The following is a 23,534-nucleotide window of genomic DNA, read 5'->3' on the forward strand; positions in this document are numbered from 1 at the left end:
TTTTCTCTTATTTCTTTTTCATTTTCTTGTTACTTAAAATGACCGACAAGGAAGATGAATTAAATCATTGAAGAACATCTTTTGCCAAACATATTAGTTAAAAAAAGTGATTTAAAAAGCGGGCCCTAACCTATTCTGTAGCCCAGGATATCTTTGTAGGCCCATGATATCTTTGTACGTTACCATAAAGGGCCAGAGGCATGCCTTATCCAACTTGTGTTAATAGATACTTTTTTGTGACATGAAATGATGGAATACAAAGAACACCTCTCTAGTCCAGTCCAAAACAAATGAAAACAAATTAAAAACATTTCTTTCCAGCCACACGCCACACACCTCAGCAAACCCACCAACCCTCAAAAGGGATTTCAACTGCAAATAGTAACCATACAATTTCAAAGCAAAAACTTAAGCAAACAGCCAAACACTCACATATATCTAATATTACCATAACAACACTACTAAATAGTTATTCTATGCCAAGCTTCTTTCTCATCCCCATAACAAAGCCATGGACCTTGTGTGGGTCTTCCAGAGAAGACGACACGCTCTCCTTTTCCATGCACCTCTTGGTCCAAGCTATCAACTTGGGACACTCCGCCTCTATGCTGAAGTTTCCAAAGCTCTCATATGCATGAAACCAGCAAGAGAAGGTCACCAGAGCCACATCCACAAACCCAATTTTTTCACCGCCGAAGTAAGGCTTCTCTCCAAGCTCTCCTTCCAGAAGCTTGAGGCACTCTATGAATTCCTTCTTGGCCGTTTCCTGCTCTTCTCCTTTGGTTGACCATATCTTCCTTCCAAGTTCATAGAGCTGTGGAAAACAATAAAGTCAAAGAGAGAAAAGGGTTATTTTTTTGGAGCATTTCATCAAGTTTCAACTTTCTGTATAGTTGGACAAGTTTATTAAGGACCCTTCAGCATAGAAATCTCATATACTAGGAACATATTAAATGAAGGGCCGGTGGCAGAAAAATATCAGAATCAGTTGAAAGAATGTATCATTCGCTAAAGCTAGCTTTTCCCCTCAATGTGGGGTTTAGAAAATGAGAAGAAAGAGACCAAAGCAACAAAACATGTATTAAAAGAACTGCTCTGCAAAATGTTGAACATCAGGATAACAAAAAAAAACCAAACACTGTGCTTTAAAAACTGGTTTTGGATCCCCTTTCTTGAGGGAAAAGGCATTCTTGAGATCTGCTTTTTTGGGTGGAAAGAACGGACTTCAGATTCAACAGAACAAAGAAATGAAAACCCATATATAACAAAGAACTGAAAACCCACATCAGAAATGCAAAGTGGAGTCTTGTTGCACACACAGCAAAGAGAATCAGTAAAGTTCTAGTTTGAGACCCCAAGGCCCACAAAACTTAATGTCAGAAGAGAATGTGTGAAGAAGAACCCAGCATTTTGGACAAATCCCTCATCATTATCAAAATCTGAGCCAATCGCCATGAATCAATGGAAAAAAAAGGCTTTAAATCAACAGCAAAGACATACCTTCTTGTCTACGTAGTCCGCCCAGAACCTGGCCTGAGCTCTCTGGTATGGGTCACTAGGCAAAAGCGGAGATTTATCGTGCCAAACCTCATCAATATACTGAACTATTATCAGAGACTCACAAATGGGCTTTCCATTGTGGATCAGAACCGGGATTTTCTTATGAACTGGATTCATCTCAAGAAGCAGAGGGCTCTTGTTCCTAAGGTCCTCCTCTTTATATTCATACTTGAGGCCCTTCTCTGCCAGGGCAAGTCTGACCCTCATACCAAACATGCTAGGCCAGAAATCCAACAAGATAATCTCGTCTGCCATTGCTCCTACTGTGATCAATAAGATTCAGACTCAAGTATTGATGAACAACCCAAGGGAAATTGTCAAGTATTTATTGCAAATCTCAGAGAGTGGGTTAAAACCTTGGAAATTTCTAGGAGGTGGTGATGCTCATTCCTTATCTCAGCATGCACTTTCCTTCCATATTATATCATTATCTCCGTTTTCTTTCTTTCTCCAGAATTCCAGAATTCCAATATTTTAAGTTTTTCTATATGGTTTTTATCAGTCTAGAATTTATTTATCAAATCTCATTTTAATGTAATCACTTTTTTTAAAAAAAAATTAAAACTGTCGGTTGACATATTCCTGTATTTTTATCATTTGTACAAAAATAATTTAATTTTAAAATTAATATCATATTTAAATCCAAAAATATTATCAAATAGAAAGCAATTTAGCATATATATATATATATATATATATATATATATAATATCTGCATTAAAAAAAATCAGCACATTTATTTATTTTTAAAAACTTATTAAATTTAATTTTACTAGTAAATAATAGAACTAAAACTAATGAGCTTGTGCCACAAGTTTGCGAGTGAAGTAAACTTTGGTTGTGGAGCATCCAATACTCTGGTTGCTTCCACGAGACGTCATTGCTTTGATCATTCCACGTCATTGCTGTCGTCAGTCCTGGTCCACTCCATGAAATATATTTATGTTATTTTTTATTTTACATTTTTTGTTAGGAGAACTCTGGCTAAGAGAGCAATAACATATGAGAAAAAAACACACGCTTTCAAATGTGGGAGATATGTCAACTTTGTTTTTGCAAAAATTTTCACTACCATAAAAAAAATAATAAAAAATACGGGGTGATCTCACCTATTACATATCTCCTCCATCGTAAAACCAGAATCATTAAATATGGTTCTAGTTTCACTATGGTTCTAGCTTTATGGTTTGATTAAAATTTATAATTTTTTGTTTATATTAAAATAAAATAGATATATATTTTTCATAAAAAATTATATTAAATATTTTATATTAATTTTCTTTTAATTTAAAAATATTTTTATAGTTCTTTTCTTTTAAATAGGGATTGAAAAATCGGGAAATATCGTCGATATTTCAGAGAAATATTGGATATCGGTCGTCCTCGAAACGATCCCCGAGAATATCGTCAAAAAATTGATAAAATCGTCGATATGTCGGCAAAATTTTGGTGCTTCACCGATAAATCGGAGATAAATCGCAAGTGGAGGCACGAACGAAGAAGCTGGAGGACAACCCCAAAAAATCGGCGATTAATCGACGATTTTACCAATATAGCGCCGATTTTTTCAATTGCATTTCACTTTATCAAACTAATATCAAATTTCACTTTATCCAAGGACTATGAAGTGTTTCCAACGGTTATATGAATATCTAATGGTGAAATTTGAACCAAATTTTGATCCAACGGTTAAAATTAATTTATAACGGCTATTTGACCATCCAACAGCTAGTTTGACCAAAAAAATTCCTATAAATACTCACATTCCATTGCATTTCATACATCAAAATTCTTATATGATCTAGCAAAATTTTTTAATTTTGAAAATTTGGTGGTGAAGGGGATTAACTCCAAGTCAAGGCTAATTAAGGTATGTCTTACCTTTCATAAAATTTATTTTTATTATGCATAATTCAATTTTATTTGTTATATATAGTTTAATTGATATTATCTAATTTGAAATTTTGTCATTTTAACATTAAATTTCATATGGATTGGAAATTGATTTGACATATATGCATAGTTAGTTTCATATGGAAATTTAATTCATGCGTAATTCAATTTTAATAATGATTCTTATCAAATTCATGAATATGCAATTTTAATTTAATTCAATTTAAATTTAATTCATATGGAAATGTAATTGTAATGTTTATCTATTTCATATATGCATAATTCAATTTTAATTTTAATTTTTATTAGTAATGATTCTTATCAATTTCATGAATATGCAAATTTAATTTAATTTAATTTAATTTAAATTTAATTCATATTGAAATTTTATTGTAATGTTTATCTATTTCATACATGCATAATTCAATTTTTATTAGTTCTTATCAATTTCATGAATATTAAATTTCTTACATGTTTTATCTTTAATAATTTTAAATTTGATATTAGTTTCATAATTCAATTTTGGAAAATGGCTAGTGAAAGTGGTATCATGGGTCGAGATCCTTGTTGGAAATATTGTACACCTATGGAAGGGAACAAAAATGGAATAGTATGTAATTACTGTGGGTTGGCAATAAAGAGTGGTGAGATTACTCGTTTTAAATTTCACCTATCATATACAGACCCTAATTCAAATACAAAAAAGTGTCCTAACGTGCCTCCAGAAGTGAAACAAGAAATAAGACGACTTCTAGAGCAAAAAGATAAGGCAAAAGCGAAGAAAGCTGCAGATATAGAAGAGATTTGATCTGAACTGCGAGACACAATGGGAAGAAGACATAGACATGTAATTGATGAGGACGATGAGGAGAACCTTGGTGGTGATGATGATGATGGAGATGATGATGTGTATATGTATCCAGCTGACATGCACCCTGATGAGCGGCATGCTTATAGAGAGGCGGTTCGAGCATCAAAAGCTGTTGAATGGAATTGACAACATGCAAGAAGAACATTTTGTAAAAGGCAAAAGGAAAACATGTATAATATTAATTTGAATTATTACTGTTTCTTATCAACTTTATCAATAATATTAAATTAACATATATGTTTAATTTTAATAATTATAATAGGCGAGTCTTCACATCCAACCAATCCAACAACAAGGCAAATGCGAAAATCGCAAAGTGTTCGATATTCAGATCCATCACTGCTTGATGCACCCTCATTGTACAAATCTTCAGCAGCAAGACAGAAAAATATGAAAAATCTTTTCAAAGGTGGTGCCATTAAGGAAACCATGGGACGTTTGATCAGTAAGTTTTTCATATATGAGAGTGTTCCGCCTAGTAAAGTAAACTCTCACAACTTCAAGAACATGATTGTTGGTGCACAACAAGCAGGTAATTACAATAATTTTAAAAGTTGTATTCATTTTAACAATATCATTACTATTTATATAGTATGATTGCCACAAATGTTCTTATATGCTTTAATTATATATGGATGGTAGGTATGGGTATAGAACCACCATCACCTTATGAAATCAAACACAAGTATTTGGATATGGAGTACAAAGACATGGAAGCTTATGTCAACATTCAAATAGAAAAGTGGAAGACTTATGGATGCACGATTATGTGTGACGAATGGATTGGGCCCACGAAATTAAGCATAATTAATTTCATGGTATATTCAAAAGGTAGCACAATCTTCCTCAAATCTGTTGATACATCAAATAATATAAAGGACAACAAATACATGTATGGTTTGTTGAAGGATGTCATCAAGGAAGTTGGGAAACAAAATGTGGTACAAATAGTTACAGATAATGGGTCGGCATTCGTGAAGGCGGGGAAGTTGTTAATGAAGAAATACAATCTTTATTGGACTCTGTGTGCAGCACATTGCATCGACTTAATGTTCGAAGACATCGATAAAAGGACGAGTGTTGCAGATGTGATTACAAAGGCTCGAAAGATAACCAACTTCATTTATAACCATAGTTGGTTGCTTGCGCAGATGCGAAAGGTGTGTGGTGGAGACATAGTTCGTCCTGGAGCAACAAGATTTGCAACCAATTATATGGCCCTCAACAGTCTTTTGAAAAAGAAAGCAAACTTGAAGAAAGTGTTTATCAGTGATGAATGGGCACAACACAACTTAAGTAGCACATTAATCGGTAAAGAAGTTGAATCACTTATGTTTGACCATGCGTACTAGGAGAGAGTGGGAGAGCTAGTGTCAATATATGAGGCGCTATACACGGTTCTTCACATTGTCGATTCAGAAGTTGTTCCTACAATGCCATTTGTGTACAAATTGATTCGAGTTATGAAATAGAACCTCATTTGACTTAATGCTAAAGAATGGGTATTAGAAATAATTGCAGATCGTTGGGATAGAACTCTTAAACATCCTCTTCATGCAGCAGGTAAGTATTATTCATCTTTGAAAGTTATTGGTATTTAATATGTGTCTTTCATAACATTCTAATTTTACATTTCTACTTTGCTATTCTAGCATTCTTTCTTAATCCAAGATTTCAATATAAACATGGAGTTGGTATTGATCCTGATCTACCTCAAGCTGTTCATGAAGTCTTTATGAAATTAGTTTTTACATCAGAAGGTCTTAGTCAATTTGGAAATGAGGTAAATTATTAAAGTTATAATATAAATTAAATAATTGAATTTCATTTACTTAACTTTTTCATTTTCAATAATTTAATATGTAGATTATACTATTCTGAGATGCAAAAAGAGGATTCGATGATCGAGCAGCGATTGCTTTGAGGTCAGAAATGGTTCCCGATGAGTATTATTTGTGAATTAATAATTCATTTCATTAGCATATTATTGTAGCTTTCCAATATAAGTATTGATATCATTTATTTGGTTGTAGCTGAATGGTGGTTCATGTATGGAAATCACACTCCTACATTAAGAAGGTTGACCATCAAGGTTTTATCGCAAACTACATCATCTTCAGCTTGTGAGAGAAATTGGAGCATGTTTGCCTTAATTCATACAAAACAAAGAAATCGGCTTGCTTACCCGATGCTCTAATAATTAGTTTTTTTTTTTAATTATAACATGAAACTAAAGATACGTGACATGGAAGCAGAACATGAAAAAGTTGCAGAGAAAGATTACTTCGATTTACTTGACATTGCAACTAAGGTTGGTGAAGAAGAAGATAACCAATTGTTTTAATGGGTTAGACCTCTTCATTTAGATGATGAAGATGGAAATCCTGACCCACAAATTGCCGCACATGTTCGAGAAGCAGGTGTTGATGTTGATCGGGTGTTATCCGAAGAAGTTCATACTGATAGTTTCAACCAAGACACGAGAGATTCATTTCAACAAGGAATTTCTCAGCCGACAGTCACTTCTCGACCTTCTTTTGACTCCACGAGTGTTGAACATAATAGTAGACATAGTCTATTGGTACTTCCACTTTCAGTTATGATGGTTCAAGAGGAGAGGGGACCAATGATGGTAGCAACCCTAGAAATGATGAAGGGGATGTTAGACAACAACAACAAAGTGGATAACCATCGACATTTACTTGTGAAGATGATTTCACACATTGTACTCAAGATGAAGACCACGACTCTAGAAGAGTCGGTCCAGGTGTTGGAGCCATTGGAAAGCCATATAGAAGAAGACAACGAAGGATGATGCCATACAACAAGGACTCATTGTTGGCCAGTTTTGAGTCGATGAGTGTAGAGACTCAATTCAGTGATTCATCAAACGAAGCCAACATTTATGCCCCTTATGCAATGAGTTATGGTCAGCCTCCTCAAAATCTTTCAAGTTCCACTGATGAAGAGTATGAAAGGTATAACTATCCTTCTTCCACACAAATGCCATACTATATTCCACATCAGCTGCAACAACAAGGATTTCAAACGAGCACATGGGAAAACCCTGGATTTCCCATCCATGGACAGGTTGTCGGTAGGACTCAAGAAATTTATGCATAACATGTTCGTACATACAATCAATACTATCGAAACTCCATGTCCTGGTATGAATATTGTCTTCAACAAGATGGGCTCCCTTCATCTAACAATAATAATATGATGGAACCACATCGATCTTCATTTTGGTATTAAGGACCATTGCAATGTCATATGTATTATGTTTATGTGTAAATTGTTTTCATGTAATAAAATCAAATATTTCTTAACTCAATTCTAACTTTCTAAGTGTACAATTCCAAATTTCATATTTTCTATTCTTAAAATCCAAGTATTGTCAACTATTTACCGATATTTTTTTCTTTGACCATATTTATGTTAATTACACTTATAAAATAACTTTAACATGTATATTCTTGCTTATTTTATCATTCTTTGGATTTTTCTAAGCATTCCCATCAATTTTGGATAATTTTTATCTCACCGATATTTGATGAAAAATATTCATCGATATTTCTTCGATATTTTTTATATATCCATAAAATCCAAGTACCGATATATCCGTATTTACTGATATTTCAAACCTTACTTTTAAAAGATAAAGACAAAGATTAAGATTCTATTTTGTAATTATTTTCGAAAATAATTTTCTATTTAAAAAAAAAAACAAACAAGAAAACAAATTTAACAATTAAAAAACAAAAAATAGTTTTTGATTTTAAAAACAAAAATATGGTATTTTCTGAAAATATATTTTAGTGGTCTTCAATTAGTTTTTTATGACTACTTAAAAAGTAAGCATACAAACATGAAGAGTGATTAAAAATAAAACATTACATATAAAATTTATTATTAAAATATATTTTAAAATATAGAAAACAACTTAAAAATATTTTAGGTTTCAAAACAAATTTTTGGTTTACAAAATATCAAAAAACAAATTTCAAAAACTATTTTTTTAGAATTGTTTCAAAAATAAGTACATATATATATATATATATATATATATATATTATGTATGTGACTCATTTACTCTAATTTGGACATGATCTTCCATTTTTGTAGGCCTAGGTTGCATTTACTGACATAAGCTATATCGGACAAGGGCTTTCACTTTTATGAGCCTGGGATACATTTGAGGCTTTCACATATCCCATTCTACATCCTAGAAGCCTACGTACATCAATTTAAAAAATGGATACATCGTATTGAAAAATAAGCACATCTTCTTAAACAAATAAGTACATTTATACTCGACTCATTTGCCCTATTTTGGACATGAGCTTTCATTTTTATAGGCCTCGATGTACATTTAAGGTCTTCCCACATCCCATTATATATCCTAGAACTTTAGGTATATCCCTTGGAAAAATAGGTACATCGTCTTGAAAAATATGTACATCTTCTGAAAAATAAATACATTGCATTTAAATTGTATAACTAACTTATTTGGCCAATTTTGAGCTTGAGTTTTCACTTTTATAAGCCTTGAGATGCATTTGAGGCCTTTGCATATCCCATTTGGCATCATAAAACTTTGGGTATATCCTTCAAAAAAATAAATACATCATATTTCAAAATAAGTACATTTCCTTAAAAAATAGTTGGTACATATTATTTTCATTGTATAGGTGACTTGTTTGGCTTATTCTTATCATGCACTTTCACTTTTATAGGCCTCAGAATGCTTTTGAGGCCTTCACACATCTCATTTCTCATTCTAGAACCTTAGGTACATCCTTTGAAAAAATAGGTTCATCTTATTGAAAAATAAGTACATCATCTTAAAACATAAGCGCATCAAATTTACATTGTATAAATGATTCACTTCACTTATTATACATATCCGTTGTTTATTTATAAGTTACATGTTCAAGTGACTCTAATTATGGAACAAGCATAAAGCATGAGCAAGTTGCTTTAACTTTACTCATGTAGTACTAGTTAAGCATGACACATTATGGTATATCATTTATGAATAGGTATATGACTCATCATTCATTCTATAGGAAAAAAGGTACATTTTATGAACGTTGTGTACAGTGTACACAAGTCATTTGATAGTAATTAAGACAATATGTATGTTCTTTGTCCTATCAGGCATTAAAAAAAAGTAGGTTTAGTTTTAAGATCAATTTCATTATTATTTGGTTTTAACATTATGTACCTTTTTTTTCCAATGGATGTACAACAGGTTGTCAGGTTCCAAGCAGGAGGCTTGTCTTATCCAACTTGTTTTAATACTTGTTTATGTGACATGAAACGATGGAATGGTCAGCAAACCCACCAACCCTCAGAGAGGGATTTCAACTGGAAAGATTAACGATACAATTTCAAAGAAAAAACTTGAGCAAACAGCCAAACACTCATATATATTATCTAATATTAACTAAACAACACTGCTCAATAGCCCATGATGTTTCCCTTTTACTCTATACCAAGCTTCTTTCTTATCCCCACAACATATCCGTGGACCTTGTGCGGGTCTTCAAGAGAAGACGACACGCTCTCCTTTTCCATGCACCTCTTGGTCCAAGCTATCAACTTGGGGCACTCTGCCTCTATGCTGAAGTTGCCAAAGCTCTCATATGCATAAAACCAGCAAGAGAAGGGCACCAGAGCCACATCCACAAACCCAATTTTTTCACCACCGAAGTAAGGCTTCTCTCCAAGCTCTCCTTCCAATAGCTTAAGGCACTTTATGAATTCCTTCTTGGCTGTTTCCTGCTCTTCTCCTTTGGTTGAACATATCTTCCTTCCAAGTTCAGCGAGCTATTGAAAATAATGGAGTCAAAGAGAGAAATATTGGAAATTTTGGATACAATGGAGAAAAGAAATACTCTCAAACACTCACTTTGATACAATAAAACTCTCAAAGTTGCAAAATAAGAACAAGAAGAAGAAGATCACAAGAAAGGCTCAAACAAGTTCTTGGAACTTTGTCCAAAGACTCTATTTCCTCCCACTTCTAGAAATCTTTAGGGAACTAATGGAAATAGTCTTGAGATTGATCAAGCCTTTTCTCTTTTCTGCATAAGATTTCAAAAAGAAGAAAAGTCATATATAGCACTCTTAGGGTTGAAAAAATGTTACAAGGATGAGAAAAAACTCATTGTCTTCCTCAATCTCTTCATCTTTGTAATATCTCTAGAAGTCATAGCTTCTTTGTATGTTTTGAGATCCTCCTCTATTTGAAGTACTATAGGAATTTTTCTTATAATATCTTCTCTATTTCCTTCTACTAAGTGAAGAGTCAATCTCATCCGATCCCAACATTTTCTCTTTTCTAGCTCTTTGGCTTTTCCGAGGCACAATGGGTTGCTCTACAACCTTTGAAGGTGCCTCCTCTTGAGACTCTCCAACACTAGTAGGTACTTGAGAATTGCTATCACTCAACAAATTCTCAAAGAACTCTATCTCTCTTGATTCAATTATCACATTAGACTCCAAGTCTAATAGCCTATAAGTTTTGCTATTTGAGGCATAGCCTACAAATGCACACTTAATGGCTCTTGGACCCAATTTTGTTTTATTTGGATTCGTTTTCTTGCAATAAGCAAAACACCCCCACACTTTGAAGTAACCTATATTAGGCTTCCTTCCTTTCCATAACTCATATGGAGATATCTCATTTTTCTTCATAGGAATTCTATTCAAAATATGGCAAGCAGTCAACAAAGCTTCACCCCACAAATTGAAATTCAATTTAGCATGCAATAACATAGCATTCACCATTTCCAAGAATGTTCTATTCTTTCTCTCCACTATGCCATTGTGTTGAGGTGTATAGGGTGCGGTGCACTCATGTATTATGCCATATTCTTCACAAAAAGAATTGAATTCACTAGAGAAATATTCACCACCTCTATCACTTCTAAGCACCTTAATATTTTTTCCTAGTTGATTTTCAACTTCGGCTTTATAAACTTTAAAGGCATTGAAAGTTTTACTTTTGTTTTTCAACAAAAACACATAGGTAAATCTAGAACAATCATCTATGAATGTAAGAAAATACCTATTTCCACCTCTTGTTAACATGCCATTAAGTTCACAAAGATCACTATGTATTAAATCAAGCAAATTAGATGATCTCTCAACACTATGAAAAGGCTTTTTAATCATCTTTGATTTAACACATATTTCACACTTTTCAAATTTCTTGGTATCACAAGCAATCAAACCACATTTCACAATCCTTTTAATAGTGCTTAAACCAACATGTGCAAGCCTATTATGCCACAAAAATAAAGAATTTGAATCACACATATAAGCGGAAGTAGAAGCCATTTTATAGGTATTGTCATTGGTACAAAGTTTGATCATCCCATCACAAGAATACCCTTTTCCCACAAAGTTCCCCGATTTGGATAAAATTAGCTTACCGGATTCAAACACCGCTTTGATACCCGATTTGCCAAGCAAATCCCCACTAACCAATTTTTTATTCATATCGAGGACATACAATACATTTATAAGGGTAACCCTTTTGCCGGAGGTAAAAACAACTTCAATAGTGCCCTTGCCAAGCACCTTGGATCTTCCTTCATTGCCCATTTGAACCTCTTGATCTCCCTTTGCATCTTCAAAGGTCTTGAAAAGAGATTTGTCATAGGTAACATGAACTGTGGCACAAGTATCATACTACCATCCTTGCACCTTTCCTTGGACAACGCACACATCGCTTAGTGTTGCAATGATCTCCTCATCAATTGCATTCACCACAGCCCCTTTTTGGTCCTTTCGGTACCTACACTCCTTAGCATAATGCCCGGGTTTTCCACACACAAAACAAGGACCTTTCTTGCCCTTGAATTGCCCTTGATTTTTCTTGGGGCTCATATAATTTCCGGAATTCCTTTTGTCATTGTTATTTTTACCTCTAGGATGATTGGCCTTTGAAACCGCATTGGCTTTGTTAGTCCCACCATTGGACTCTTCCACCATTTTGTCTCTTGATCTCGATTCTTCCTCAATGCGAAGATGTTTTTGAATCTCTTCCAAGGAGTAATCTTCACTCTTGTGGAGAATCCTCTTCCGGTAACCTTTCCAACTTGCTAGTAATTTAGCCACAATAGCACCAACTTGGAAGGCCTCCGGAAGTTCAATTTTGAGAACTTTCAACTTATTCACAATTACTTGCAACTCATGAATTTGTGGTAAGAGAGGCTTTGCATAAAAAAATTTGAAATCTATGTATTGAGAAATAAGAAACTTTTTGGTACCTTCTTCCTCGGCTTTGTACTTGTTTTCAAGAGCCTCCCAAATCTCCCTCACGGAATTGGTGTTGGTGTAGAGATCATATAGCCTATCGGATAAGGCGTTCAAAATATGACCCCTACATATGAGCTCATCCTCCTTCCTCTTCTTCCTTGCCGCCACCACTTGAGGTGTGTCATTTTCCTTTGGTTCCGGTAACGGTGCCAAGGTAGAATCAAGGATGTAGAAAATCTTGAGTGCTGTGAGAGGGAATCTCACCTTGTCTTGCCACCTAGTGAAGTAGGAACCATCAAAACGATCCAACCTCACAAGGTCTTGGTTCATAATCTTGATGGTCTCTCCTTCCATTATAAATAGAGTCTTTGATTGTTGGAAATTTTGGATACAATGGAGAAAAGAAATACTCTCAAACACTCACTTTGATACAATAAAACTCTCAAAGTTGCAAAATAAGAACAAGAAGAAGAAGAACACAAGAAAGGCTCAAACAAGTTCTTGGAACTTTGTCCAAAGACTCTATTTCTTCCCACTTCTAGAAATCTTTAGGGAACTAATGGAAATAGTCTTGGGATTGATCAAGTCTTTTCTCTTTTCTGCATAAGATTTCAAAAAGAAGAAAAGTCATATATAGCACTCTTAGGGTTGAAAAAGGTTACAAGGATGAGAAAAAACTCATTGTCTTCCTCAATCTCTTCATCTTTGTAACATTCAAAAAATTAAATCATATGTTTAATTCACACATTAAACATGATTTAATCTCAAATGTGTAACTCTCTTACACTTAACCTCTTAAGTTTTATAAAGTTACAAAGATGAGAATACTCATTGTCTTCCTCAACCTTTCAAGTTTTATAACATTTCAAAACTTAATCATGTGTTTAATTCACACATTAAAAGTGTAACCCTTCTTACACTTTATTTTCAAAAGTTATTTTTAAAAAACGTAACTCTTCTTACACTTTATTTTTAACCAACAATATAGATATATTTATATAAATATAACAAGAAAAGGGTTTTTTTTTTTTTTTTTTTTTTTTTTTGGAGCATTTCATCAAGTTTCAACTTTCTGTATAGTTGAACACGTTTATTAAGGAACCTTCAGCATAGAAATCTCATACACTAGCTAGGATCAAAATGAAGGGCCGGTGGAAGAAAAATATCAGAAGGGAATGTGTGAAGAAGAAGAAACCCAGCATTTTGGACAAATCCCGCACCATTATCAAACAAAAAAAAAAAGAAAAGAAAATGCTTTAAATCAACAACAAAGACATACCTTCTTGTCTACGTAGTCCGCCCAGAACCTGGCCTGAGCTCTCTGGTATGGGTCACTAGGCAACAATGGAGATTTATCCTTCCAAACCTCATCAATATACTGAACTATTATCAGAGACTCACAAATGGGCTTTCCATTGTGGATCAGAACCGGGATTTTCTTATGAACTGGGTTCATCTCAAGCAGCAGAGGGCTCTTGTTCCTCAAGTCCTCCTGTCTATATTCATACTTGAGGCCCTTCTCTGCCAGGGCAAGTCTGACCCTCATACCAAACATGCTAGGCCAGAAATCCAACAAGATAATCTCGTCTGCCATTGCTACTACTGTGTTCGATAAGATTCAAACTCAGTTATTCAAGTATTGATGAACAACACAAGGGAAATTGTCAAGTATTTATAGCAAATCCCAGGGAGTGGGTTAAAACCTTGGAACTTTCTAGGAGGTGGTGATTCTCATTGCTTATCTCAGCGTTCATTTTCCTTCCATATTATGTTCTTATCTCAGTTTCGTTTCTCACTCCAGAATTCCCATATGTATTTTTTTTTAAATATAATGCTTGCAGAGAGGTCATTGCTTTGATCATTCCACGTCGTTGCTGTCGTCAGCCCAAGTCAATTAAGTACGCTGGTCCATTCTTGCATCCTTTTAGGCGGACAAGTCAAAACTATTTTAAACTTTATGTTTATACTTCTTAAAATTTCTGTGATGTTTGTATTTTTATCTAAGCTCTAAACTTGTTTTTAAATTCTAAATCTACTTTATTTTTAAGTATGAAAAATATCTATAAAATTAATTATTTTATTTCTTTTTAAATTAATTTGAAATCTAATATATTTTTAAATATTTAAATATTATAATTTATTAACATAATAAAAAATTTATAACAATTAATTATATAATCGATAAAAAAAATAGTAATAGGATAGTAAGTATAATTTCTAATTATATTTAGTTGTTAGAAAATGTTAAAATTCTTTTAAGTTAGGGTATCTTTGGTTTTGAAGATTTGTCATTGAAATATGCCTTCCATTCGTGAAATTAATTTATTGATTTTTGGAATTTTAATCATGAAGGAGTATCACATTTTAATTTTCTATTTTTAAAAATTAATTGAAATCATTAATTCTAATGGGTGTTTAGATGAACGTGAATTATGTTTTAGAATCTTGATTAAAATTTTTTATTAGAATTGAAAGTTATTTTAGCCTTTTTTTATAAAGTTAAATTTTTAAAATTTATAGTAAATTTATTTCTAATTTAAATTTTATGATTTTTAGTGCCACTTATTTTTATTTTTGGATAGTAATTAATAATAATTTATGGAATTCAATTTTGTTAAGAATGGTATGACTTATGGGGTAAAAATAGTGGCAACATGTGGGGATTTGGAATTTTGTAGATTTATTTTTTATTAATTTCATTTTTATGTCATTGTAGACCCTAAAATTTGTCCCAATTTTATTTTTATATTAATTTTGAGCTTAATTTTAAATCCCAATTACATGTGTTTTTTGCCCCACTCACCCTTTAATTTTTAGTTTTCACTATTTTGTAAATTATTTATTTTATTTTATTTTATTTATTCATTTTATTTGTTGTTATTATTATTATTATATTATATTATGTTTTCATATTTTTATTTTTACATTAATTTTGAGATGCAAATTGACTTCTTCGAACATTATCTTGAATTTCTCTAAGAAGGAAGAGTATCTTGAAAATGATTTTTGGCTCATAAATGAATATAGGCTTATAAGTGGAAATTATTTAACATTCTCACCATTTTATGGTGTCATGAGTTAGTTTTTTTTTAGCTTAAGCTTCCTTGTTAGAGTGTTGATAATCATTTTTTTTTTACCTATTCATTTGATAAATTTGGAAAGTACTTCAATCACTATGTTTATTAATTTTGTCTATTGTTAAGTTCTTGGAAGCATTTTTGTTCAATGTGAATCAATTCTAACTCATTAATTGAAAGATAAGTATGTCATCCTACTGTATCTCATCTTTGGTCGATCAATTTTCAGTTTTTGGAAAGCCTATTGGTGTATTTCTTGTGATTTTTCGATAGTTTTTGCCTAAGTTATTTTTCAATTGGTGTCAATCGATCTACTGAATTTGTGGATCAATCCATTGTGTGCACAATGTAGTGATCAAGAGTCTTTGAATGAATCTTGGATCGATCCACCAAGATCGATACCACCTAGTCCTTGTCTCTCACACACTTAGCCATTTTTTTCAAATTTGGTATGTTCAAACCTATGTGATTGTGTATCATCAAGAGCACAATCGAAAACTAGATTGATCCACCAAGATCGATACCGCTTATGCATTTGTGAAAAAATTCCATTTTTGCCCCCTACTAGTTATACTCATTTCGTTTAATGGATGAGGGGTATTTTCATAATTAAAAGTAAAAAATTGAAATTTTGAAAAAGTCAAAATCCCTAAATCAGTTTTTCCCAATTCATTTCTTTCAAAAGCCCTAGGTCTTTTGTTCCAAAGAAATGAACTTCTCCACTCTATGCTTCTCTTTAGCCATCATCATCGGTCCATCATTTCGGCCACTACCATCAGAAGTCTCTACCACTGGAAACTTTTATCGTCAGAACTCCCTATCTAGTGAGCCTTTCAAGTCTGGCCAATCCCACCAGATAGCCTCGTTGAATAGCCTAGAATTGTTGTGTTGTTCAGCTCATGTCGTCGGCCTATGTTTCTCTTCTATTAGTCTCGTTTGGTTTTTTTTTTTTTTTTTTTTTTTTTTTTTTTTGTGGAGTCCTCTCACAGTAGTTTTAATAGTTTGAGATTTCATTTTTGCCTTGGAGTGTTCCTAGTTTCTAGGAATGCTAATCCTAGGCTTTGGTTGTTCATTTTGAGTGGTCTCCATACATTGTCATGCTTGAAATCTATTTTCATGGTGATAAAGCATTTTTTGAAAGTTTTTAATTGAGACCATGTGATAGGATTCAAGGGGGGATTCTTATATCATGTGATGGGAGTCAATGGGAGATTCTTGTATCCTATAATTTATTTTTTATTTTTTTTTTCTGGAATGCTGATATGGATAGTTGGTGATATGTGAATATTTGATTTTTGGGTATTTGACATTTTGTTGAAAAGTGGATGTTTGTTGATTTGGATATGAGATATTCTCTTGTTAATTTCTCATCCATTTGTCTTTTTTCTTGGATAGAAAATGGTAGATTATGACCTTTTGTCTCTTACTGGGACAAAAAGGAGGAAACATTTTACATTTTACATTTTACATGGATGTTGATATGACATGTAGTTGATCATGCCAGTTTCTTTGTGCTTTGTTGCTTTGGATATTTGATATGTTGATCATGATCACCTTTTTTGTATATTGATGGATATTTGACACATTTTTTAACTCATGAATTCATATTAACTATCTTTAGACAAGTGATTTTTGTGGATATATGTGGATATTTGTGTGTCAATTCATTTGAAACTTATGGAAGTGTCCTGGTAATTTGTGCAGGTGCTACTAATGTTTTTTCTTGAGACTTATTTATAGGATTTGTAGTACCTTTGGTGAGGTTTTGAGTGAGTGAGTGGTCTTGTATGAGAGTTGGGTGGGACTTACTTACTTGTACTCATTCGTGTTGTAAAGGGTTTTGTCCTAGAATTGCCAAAGGAGGAGATTGTGAGTGTTTAGCTAAGTTGGTAATTCCGAAAAAAATTCCTAAGTGTGCCCTAACTCGGTTTACAAATCCCTCTTCGGACTACTTGACCTTTGAAGATTAAAACTTTGCTAAGAGGTCGAGGTATGTATAGTCGAGTGTGTGGTGATTGAATGTGAATCAACCCTATTTTTTCATCTTTAAATGAGTTAAGAAAACAAGAAGAAATATTGTTAGTGCAAGGCTTTTGTTCCCTTGTTTCTGGATTGATCTACGTGCAGGGGTAGATTGATCAAACTAACCTATTTTTAAGATCAATTTTCAACCCTTGGATTAAGGGTTTCTTTCTCATTTAAAATAAAATCTCTCCCATCTCTAGAAGTGGTGACTACAACAACTATGAGAGAGTTTTTTCTTTTCTCACCATTTTAAGGGTATTTACCTACGAAGAAAATCCATCCAAGTTTTCTAAGAATTTTTTTTTGAATGGATTTTCTGAAAATGAGCATGGGTTGATTTTTGAAACATTCATATCTAATTCTCTTGGTTTTGTGCAAAACCCATTTTTTTTCTTATGTGAATTTAAGAAGAGGTCGAGATCGAGTTTGGTGTAGACTCCAAATGTGCTCTAAAATAAGAACGTGAGAAACTGAAAGTGAAGGTCCTAGTCAAGTGGTCCGGGAAGGATTGGTGGGCTTGAGATAGGTAAAACCTTGTATTTAGTTTTTATTCTTCATAGTGGATGTTTTCAATCGATAGTAGGCCCGTGGTTTTTGATCTCTTCAAAAGTTTTCCATGTAAATTTACGGTGTCTCATTGTCTTGTTTTATCTTCTTAGCATCATTTTTTAGTTTCAACAATTTATTATAATTTTGATTGTCTAGTATTTGATTGAATGATAAAGAGAAATGACTATGAATCATCTTTGAAGTCGTTTTTGATTGTTAATCATTGATATTTTGAGGTATATTGATCTTGTTTTTATCATAATTTAGTTTAAGTTGATTTGGGTTTGGGAGTATTAGATCATGTGCATGTGAATTTCATTTGAATATTGTTGAGGAGTGTTGTTGCATTCATATATTCATGTGATTTATAATTGTTTTTGAGACTATGTGAAAAGAAGAAATATATTCAAGAAGTTTTAAGGTTTACTAATTTGAGTTGAGAATTTATTTAATTGGTCAAAACACCTATTCAACACCCCCCTTAGGTGTATTCCACTATTGAGATTCACCTTTTCAAAACCTATACTTCTACCATGCTACATGAAGTTTTGGAAAGCATAAAATACATTTTGAGGCATATATAAGTCAAATCTTTTATCCAAATTAGGTTGAATTGGGTCATGGTTAACCTCAAATCAAATATATGCATTTTTCTTACGAATGTATATATATATATATATATATATATATATATATATTATATATATATATATTAAGAATATAGTTATTATTGTAAAGGATGTACTTTTTCTTAAGAATATACTTATTTTTGTAACAGATGTACCTAGGGTTCTACCATGCTAAATAAGGTTTGGGAATGCGTCATGAGGTATATAGAAGTTAAAATTTAGACTCAAAATCGGTTGAATAAGGGAATGATTCAACTCAAATAATATGTAAATACTTTTCTAAACTTTTATGCATTTTTTAAAAGCATGTAAGCAAAGTTATATCATGTTGAATAGGGTATAAGAAGACCTCAAATGCATTACGAGACCTACATAAGTGGAATCTCACACCCGAATTAGGTTGAATAAGGATAAGAATCCCCAATGAAATGAAATGTACATGTTTTTAGACTAGATGTACCTATTTTTCTAAATGATGTTCTTATTTTTTAAAAAAGATATATGTTTTTTAAGAAATATAAAAATTAATTAAAGAAATGTTAATACAATTTTTATGAAAATATATTTTATTTTCTATTTTATGTATATAAAAAAGTTAAAGATTTTAACCTAGTAAAAAGTTAGAACCATGATCAATTTTAAATCATATGAAAAATTAAAACGAATGTTAATATGAAAGTTCAAAAATTAAAATTAAAATAATATAACAAAAATATTTTTATTTTATTTCAATGTTATAATATTTACATGCCCTATCAATGTCTTATCAAATTTTTTTAGTACAAAATGGAATAGTAAGTGAATACTCTTTTATTTCTTTAATACAAAAAATACAAACCAAGCATCTCTCAAAATCTTGTTCCTTGCTCTCGAATATAAAGTAAGATAAGCTCGTGAACTTATTCACAGTAAAAGTTCAAAACGGTGACACGAAGGCCAGAAATAGTGGAGGATTGTACAAGAGCACATAGCACTTGACCCAAATTCTCAAAATTTGTTGTTGAAAAGTTTTTAGCCTATTTGGCCATTTCATTAAAAAAAAAAAAAAATTGTTTTTAAAAATTTAAATAAAACTATTTTTAAAAATTCATAAAATTGTTTGTTAATTGTTTTCTATTTGTAATTTTTAAAAATAAAGTGAAATAAAAAATATATTTTAGAAAACAAGTAGAAATTGTTTTCACCAATTTTTAAAAACAAAAGAAAAATATAGAGGAATTAAAAAAAAAAAAAAAAACTATGAAAAGCAAATAAGATTGTAGATGATATCATTCTTCTTTACCTCTTTCTATGATCTAATACCGATACTGAAAATCTTCAAATATAATATTCTTTTAAATTACATGTGTTTTTTTTTTTAATTTTATTTAATTTAAGAAAATTTTCATTGATAAAATAAATTCTAAATCAAATTATACTTTATACATAAAATTTACTAATTTTTAAAAATAACTTAAAAGTCAAAAACTGATTTAGTTAATACTATAAAGTCATGAAACTCACTAACATTAGAATGCCATACACCAAAATTCATTTGAATGTCTTGGCTAGTTTTTTCTTTGCATATAATCATATTTTTATAATTTTTTCACCTAGTAAATAATCACCAAATCAAGTATGACTTAATGCATTGAATTTATTAACAAGTCTAAGTAATTCTTAAAAATAAATTGAAACGCAAATAGTGATCCAATTAATACCATAAATTTAGGGACAAAAATTGAATTTGAATGACTTTATTGTTTCCCGTTTTGTTTCATTGGACAAATAAACTTAAAATTAAACCAAACTTAATGTGTTGATTTCATTAATAAATTTAGTAATTTCTAAAAATAACTTAAAACTCAAATAATGATGTAATTAATATTAAAAATTTATGGATGAAAATTGGTTTAGAAAAACTCTATTATTTTTCTTCTACATGGAATCATATTTTCCCAATTTTATTTTACTATATAAATAAACTTAAAATTAAACCAGTCTAAACAGTCTAGTAATTTTTTAAATTAGAATAATATTTGAAATAATTTAATTAGAATAATATTTTAATTTATTAAAATAAATCATAAATAAATTAATTAAATTATCTAACAATATTTTATCAAGTTAATATTCATTAATAAAACTATAACGAATTAAGATTTTGTTATATTTTATCACTATAGGATTATTATAAATATGGTTAAAAAATGCATGAACATCACATAATATTAACAAAATAAAAATTACAAATTGATCGCTTTCATAGTTTTTGGCTATGGATTATTTTTATCATAACAAAAATGTGTAAAATTGTATACACCTTTTAGGCTATGAAATATTCATTATTTAACTTATGAGTGTACAATTTTGTTTTGTCTAACTTTTGATTATACATTATAATTAAAAGAAATTAGAAATTACATTGAAGGCGGTTTTTTTTATATGTTTTTAACTTTATAATTTATAATATAAACTCTAGCTATACAATTGTATATCTTTTACATATTTTTTATAACTTCTAGTTGCTATCTACAATGACTCTATTGTTTCTCTTCTACGTGAAACTATATTTTTTATTTATTTATTTCACTAGATAAAAAAATCCAAATTAAACAAAACTTAATGCATTAAATTAATTAATGAGTTTAGTAATTTTTTAAAATAACTTAAAGCTTAAATAGTGGTCAAATTAATATTAAAAATTTATGGATAAAAATTGGGTTTTAATGAGTCTACTTTTTTTCTATACATACTTATATTTTTATAAATTTTTTTTATTAAGGAATAAACTTCAAATCAAGTAACATTGAATTTACTAATAGGTTAATTTTTTATTTTTTTTTAAGTTACAACCTAGTAAATAGATCTAATCACTATAAGAAATAATATATGAAAACTGATTGTAGACCCCGAAATTTGTCATAATTTTATTTTTACATTGATATTGAGCTCAATTTTATCCTTAGATTTCAATTTTGATTACATCTGAATTGTTTAGCCCACTTACACCCTTTAATTATTAGTTTTTATTATTTTCTAAATTATAGTATTTTTATTATTAGTTTTATTTGTTGTTATTATTGTTATTATTATTATTATTAGTATATTATATTTTTATTTTTATTTTATTTATTTATTTATTTTCTCACTCCTCTCTCTTCTCTCTTCCTCTTTCTCCTCATTCTACCCACTTCACCTACTTCCCTTACCCATTTCCTGTTCCTACACGGCTAAGCCACTCTCCGTACCCCTCGAAGCTTTTTTTTTTTTTTATCATCTTTCTCTACTCTCCTTTCTTCACTTTTTTGTCCCACCATCATTTCTTTTTCAGGCTCCCTTCCAACACCACAACCACTCCACAACCCACACACCAGACACGGTCGACTCCCCTATTTCCTCTCTTCTTTTTTTCTTTTGTTTTTTCTTCCCCCCTCCCCCGACTCTCACATACGATGGTCCCCATTTTCTCTTCCATTTTTTTTTCTCCTTCCCACAGTCCTTCTCTCTACACTGCCATTTTCCATAGACTCCCACTATCACAAGCTCCCCATCTTCCTTTTTTTTTTTTTTTCTTTTCCTTTTTCTTTCCTTTTCCCTTTCCCACACTCCACGACCCCTACCAGTTAGCCACCGCCCACCACTATCGACAGCCACCACCCGCTATTGCCATTACCTGCCAATCACTGTCGGCTAGCAATTCTACCATCCATAGTTCTAAAATAAATGGGTAAATTTCCTTTTTACTTTATTTTATTTTCATTTTCTTATCTTTATTTTTTATTTTTGTTTGCACAGTAATTGATTTGGACTTGGATCTATTGCTTATTAGTTATTTATTTGGGCTTATTGGATTGGGCTTGAGACATTATTTTCTTTGGTCATGTGTATTATTAATGTGGGCTTGTTAATTAATATAAATTTTGGACTCATAATGTGGGTATGAATTTTGGGCCCACGATGTGGGTGAAATTTGATTGATGACTTGAATATTTGATATAGGCTTGACCAATTTGAACTATTTAATTTGGATATATGACAATTATGGTATATATTATATTAGACTTGGATTATGAGATATTAAATTTAGGCCTAATTGAATTTATTTTCTTTTGTGATATTTTGGGTTTGGCTAATTGTGTTGTATTTTGGTTATTAATTTGAAAATTTTGGATTATGGTTTATAGCATGTGAGATGTTTTTGTTAGGTAATATTTGTTAATTTGTGCCCATTTTGATTGACAAAATTTATCAGACTAATTTGAAATTTGAATTTAAGTTTAAATATTTGTTTAGGATTTTGTACATCTTTGGATAGTTACATTTGAGCTATTTTTGTTTTTGCATTGGTCTATTTTGCAATTTTGTTGGCTGAGTACAAATTTATGACACGTGGAGTACGAAATTTCATGGAAAAAAGTGATAATTAAAAAGTTGTAAGAATGCATTAAGCTTGTTGTAAGCTTATTTGGGTACACATTTTATTTCTATTTGTTTTTGTAAATATTCATTTGTATATATTTATTGTGTATAGAATTGAATATTTAACAAATCAAAATTTTCATTTAAATAAGAGAAATAATTCAGTGAATATGTTCTAATAAAATAATAATTTTAAAATATTCTTCTTAATAAAAAAAATGTTTTTTTTATTAATAAAACTTCATAAAAATGTTTTTA

At 31.2% G+C, this 23,534-nt stretch overlaps 2 protein-coding genes across 2 annotated transcripts; both read right to left on the minus strand.

The window, feature by feature from the left end:
• Positions 1–205: 205 nt before the first annotated feature.
• Positions 206–1,905, minus strand: LOC117908458 (probable glutathione S-transferase). Its single transcript, XM_034822054.1, has 2 exons — positions 1,501–1,905; positions 206–814 (listed from the first exon to the last, which is right to left on the minus strand). The coding sequence occupies exons 1-2, from the start codon at positions 1,813–1,815 to the stop codon at positions 470–472; spliced, it is 660 nt and encodes a 219-aa protein (XP_034677945.1). The 5' UTR covers positions 1,816–1,905; the 3' UTR covers positions 206–469.
• Positions 1,906–9,607: 7,702 nt separating this feature from the next.
• LOC117908673 (probable glutathione S-transferase parC) lies at positions 9,608–14,317 on the minus strand. The gene is made up of 2 exons (XM_034822342.1): positions 13,875–14,317; positions 9,608–10,156 (listed from the first exon to the last, which is right to left on the minus strand). Exons 1-2 carry the CDS (start codon positions 14,187–14,189, stop codon positions 9,812–9,814), a joined length of 660 nt encoding a protein of 219 aa, XP_034678233.1. The 5' UTR covers positions 14,190–14,317; the 3' UTR covers positions 9,608–9,811.
• Between the last annotated feature and the right edge of the window lie 9,217 nt (positions 14,318–23,534).

This window comes from Vitis riparia, chromosome 19 (assembly GCF_004353265.1).
Source record: "Vitis riparia cultivar Riparia Gloire de Montpellier isolate 1030 chromosome 19, EGFV_Vit.rip_1.0, whole genome shotgun sequence".
In the NCBI taxonomy this organism is placed as follows: domain Eukaryota; kingdom Viridiplantae; phylum Streptophyta; class Magnoliopsida; order Vitales; family Vitaceae; genus Vitis; species Vitis riparia.

Excerpts from the sequence above, each read along its gene's own strand:
- LOC117908458 (XM_034822054.1), bottom strand. The coding sequence starts at position 1,815 with ATGGCAGACGAGATTATCTTGTTGGATTTCTGGCCTAGCATGTTTGGT. Across the intron at positions 815-1,500 it reads CGGACTACGTAGACAAGAAG|CTCTATGAACTTGGAAGGAA; the intron begins GTATGTCTTTGC and ends TGTTTTCCACAG.
- LOC117908673 (XM_034822342.1), bottom strand. The coding sequence starts at position 14,189 with ATGGCAGACGAGATTATCTTGTTGGATTTCTGGCCTAGCATGTTTGGT. Across the intron at positions 10,157-13,874 it reads CGGACTACGTAGACAAGAAG|CTCGCTGAACTTGGAAGGAA; the intron begins GTATGTCTTTGT and ends TATTTTCAATAG.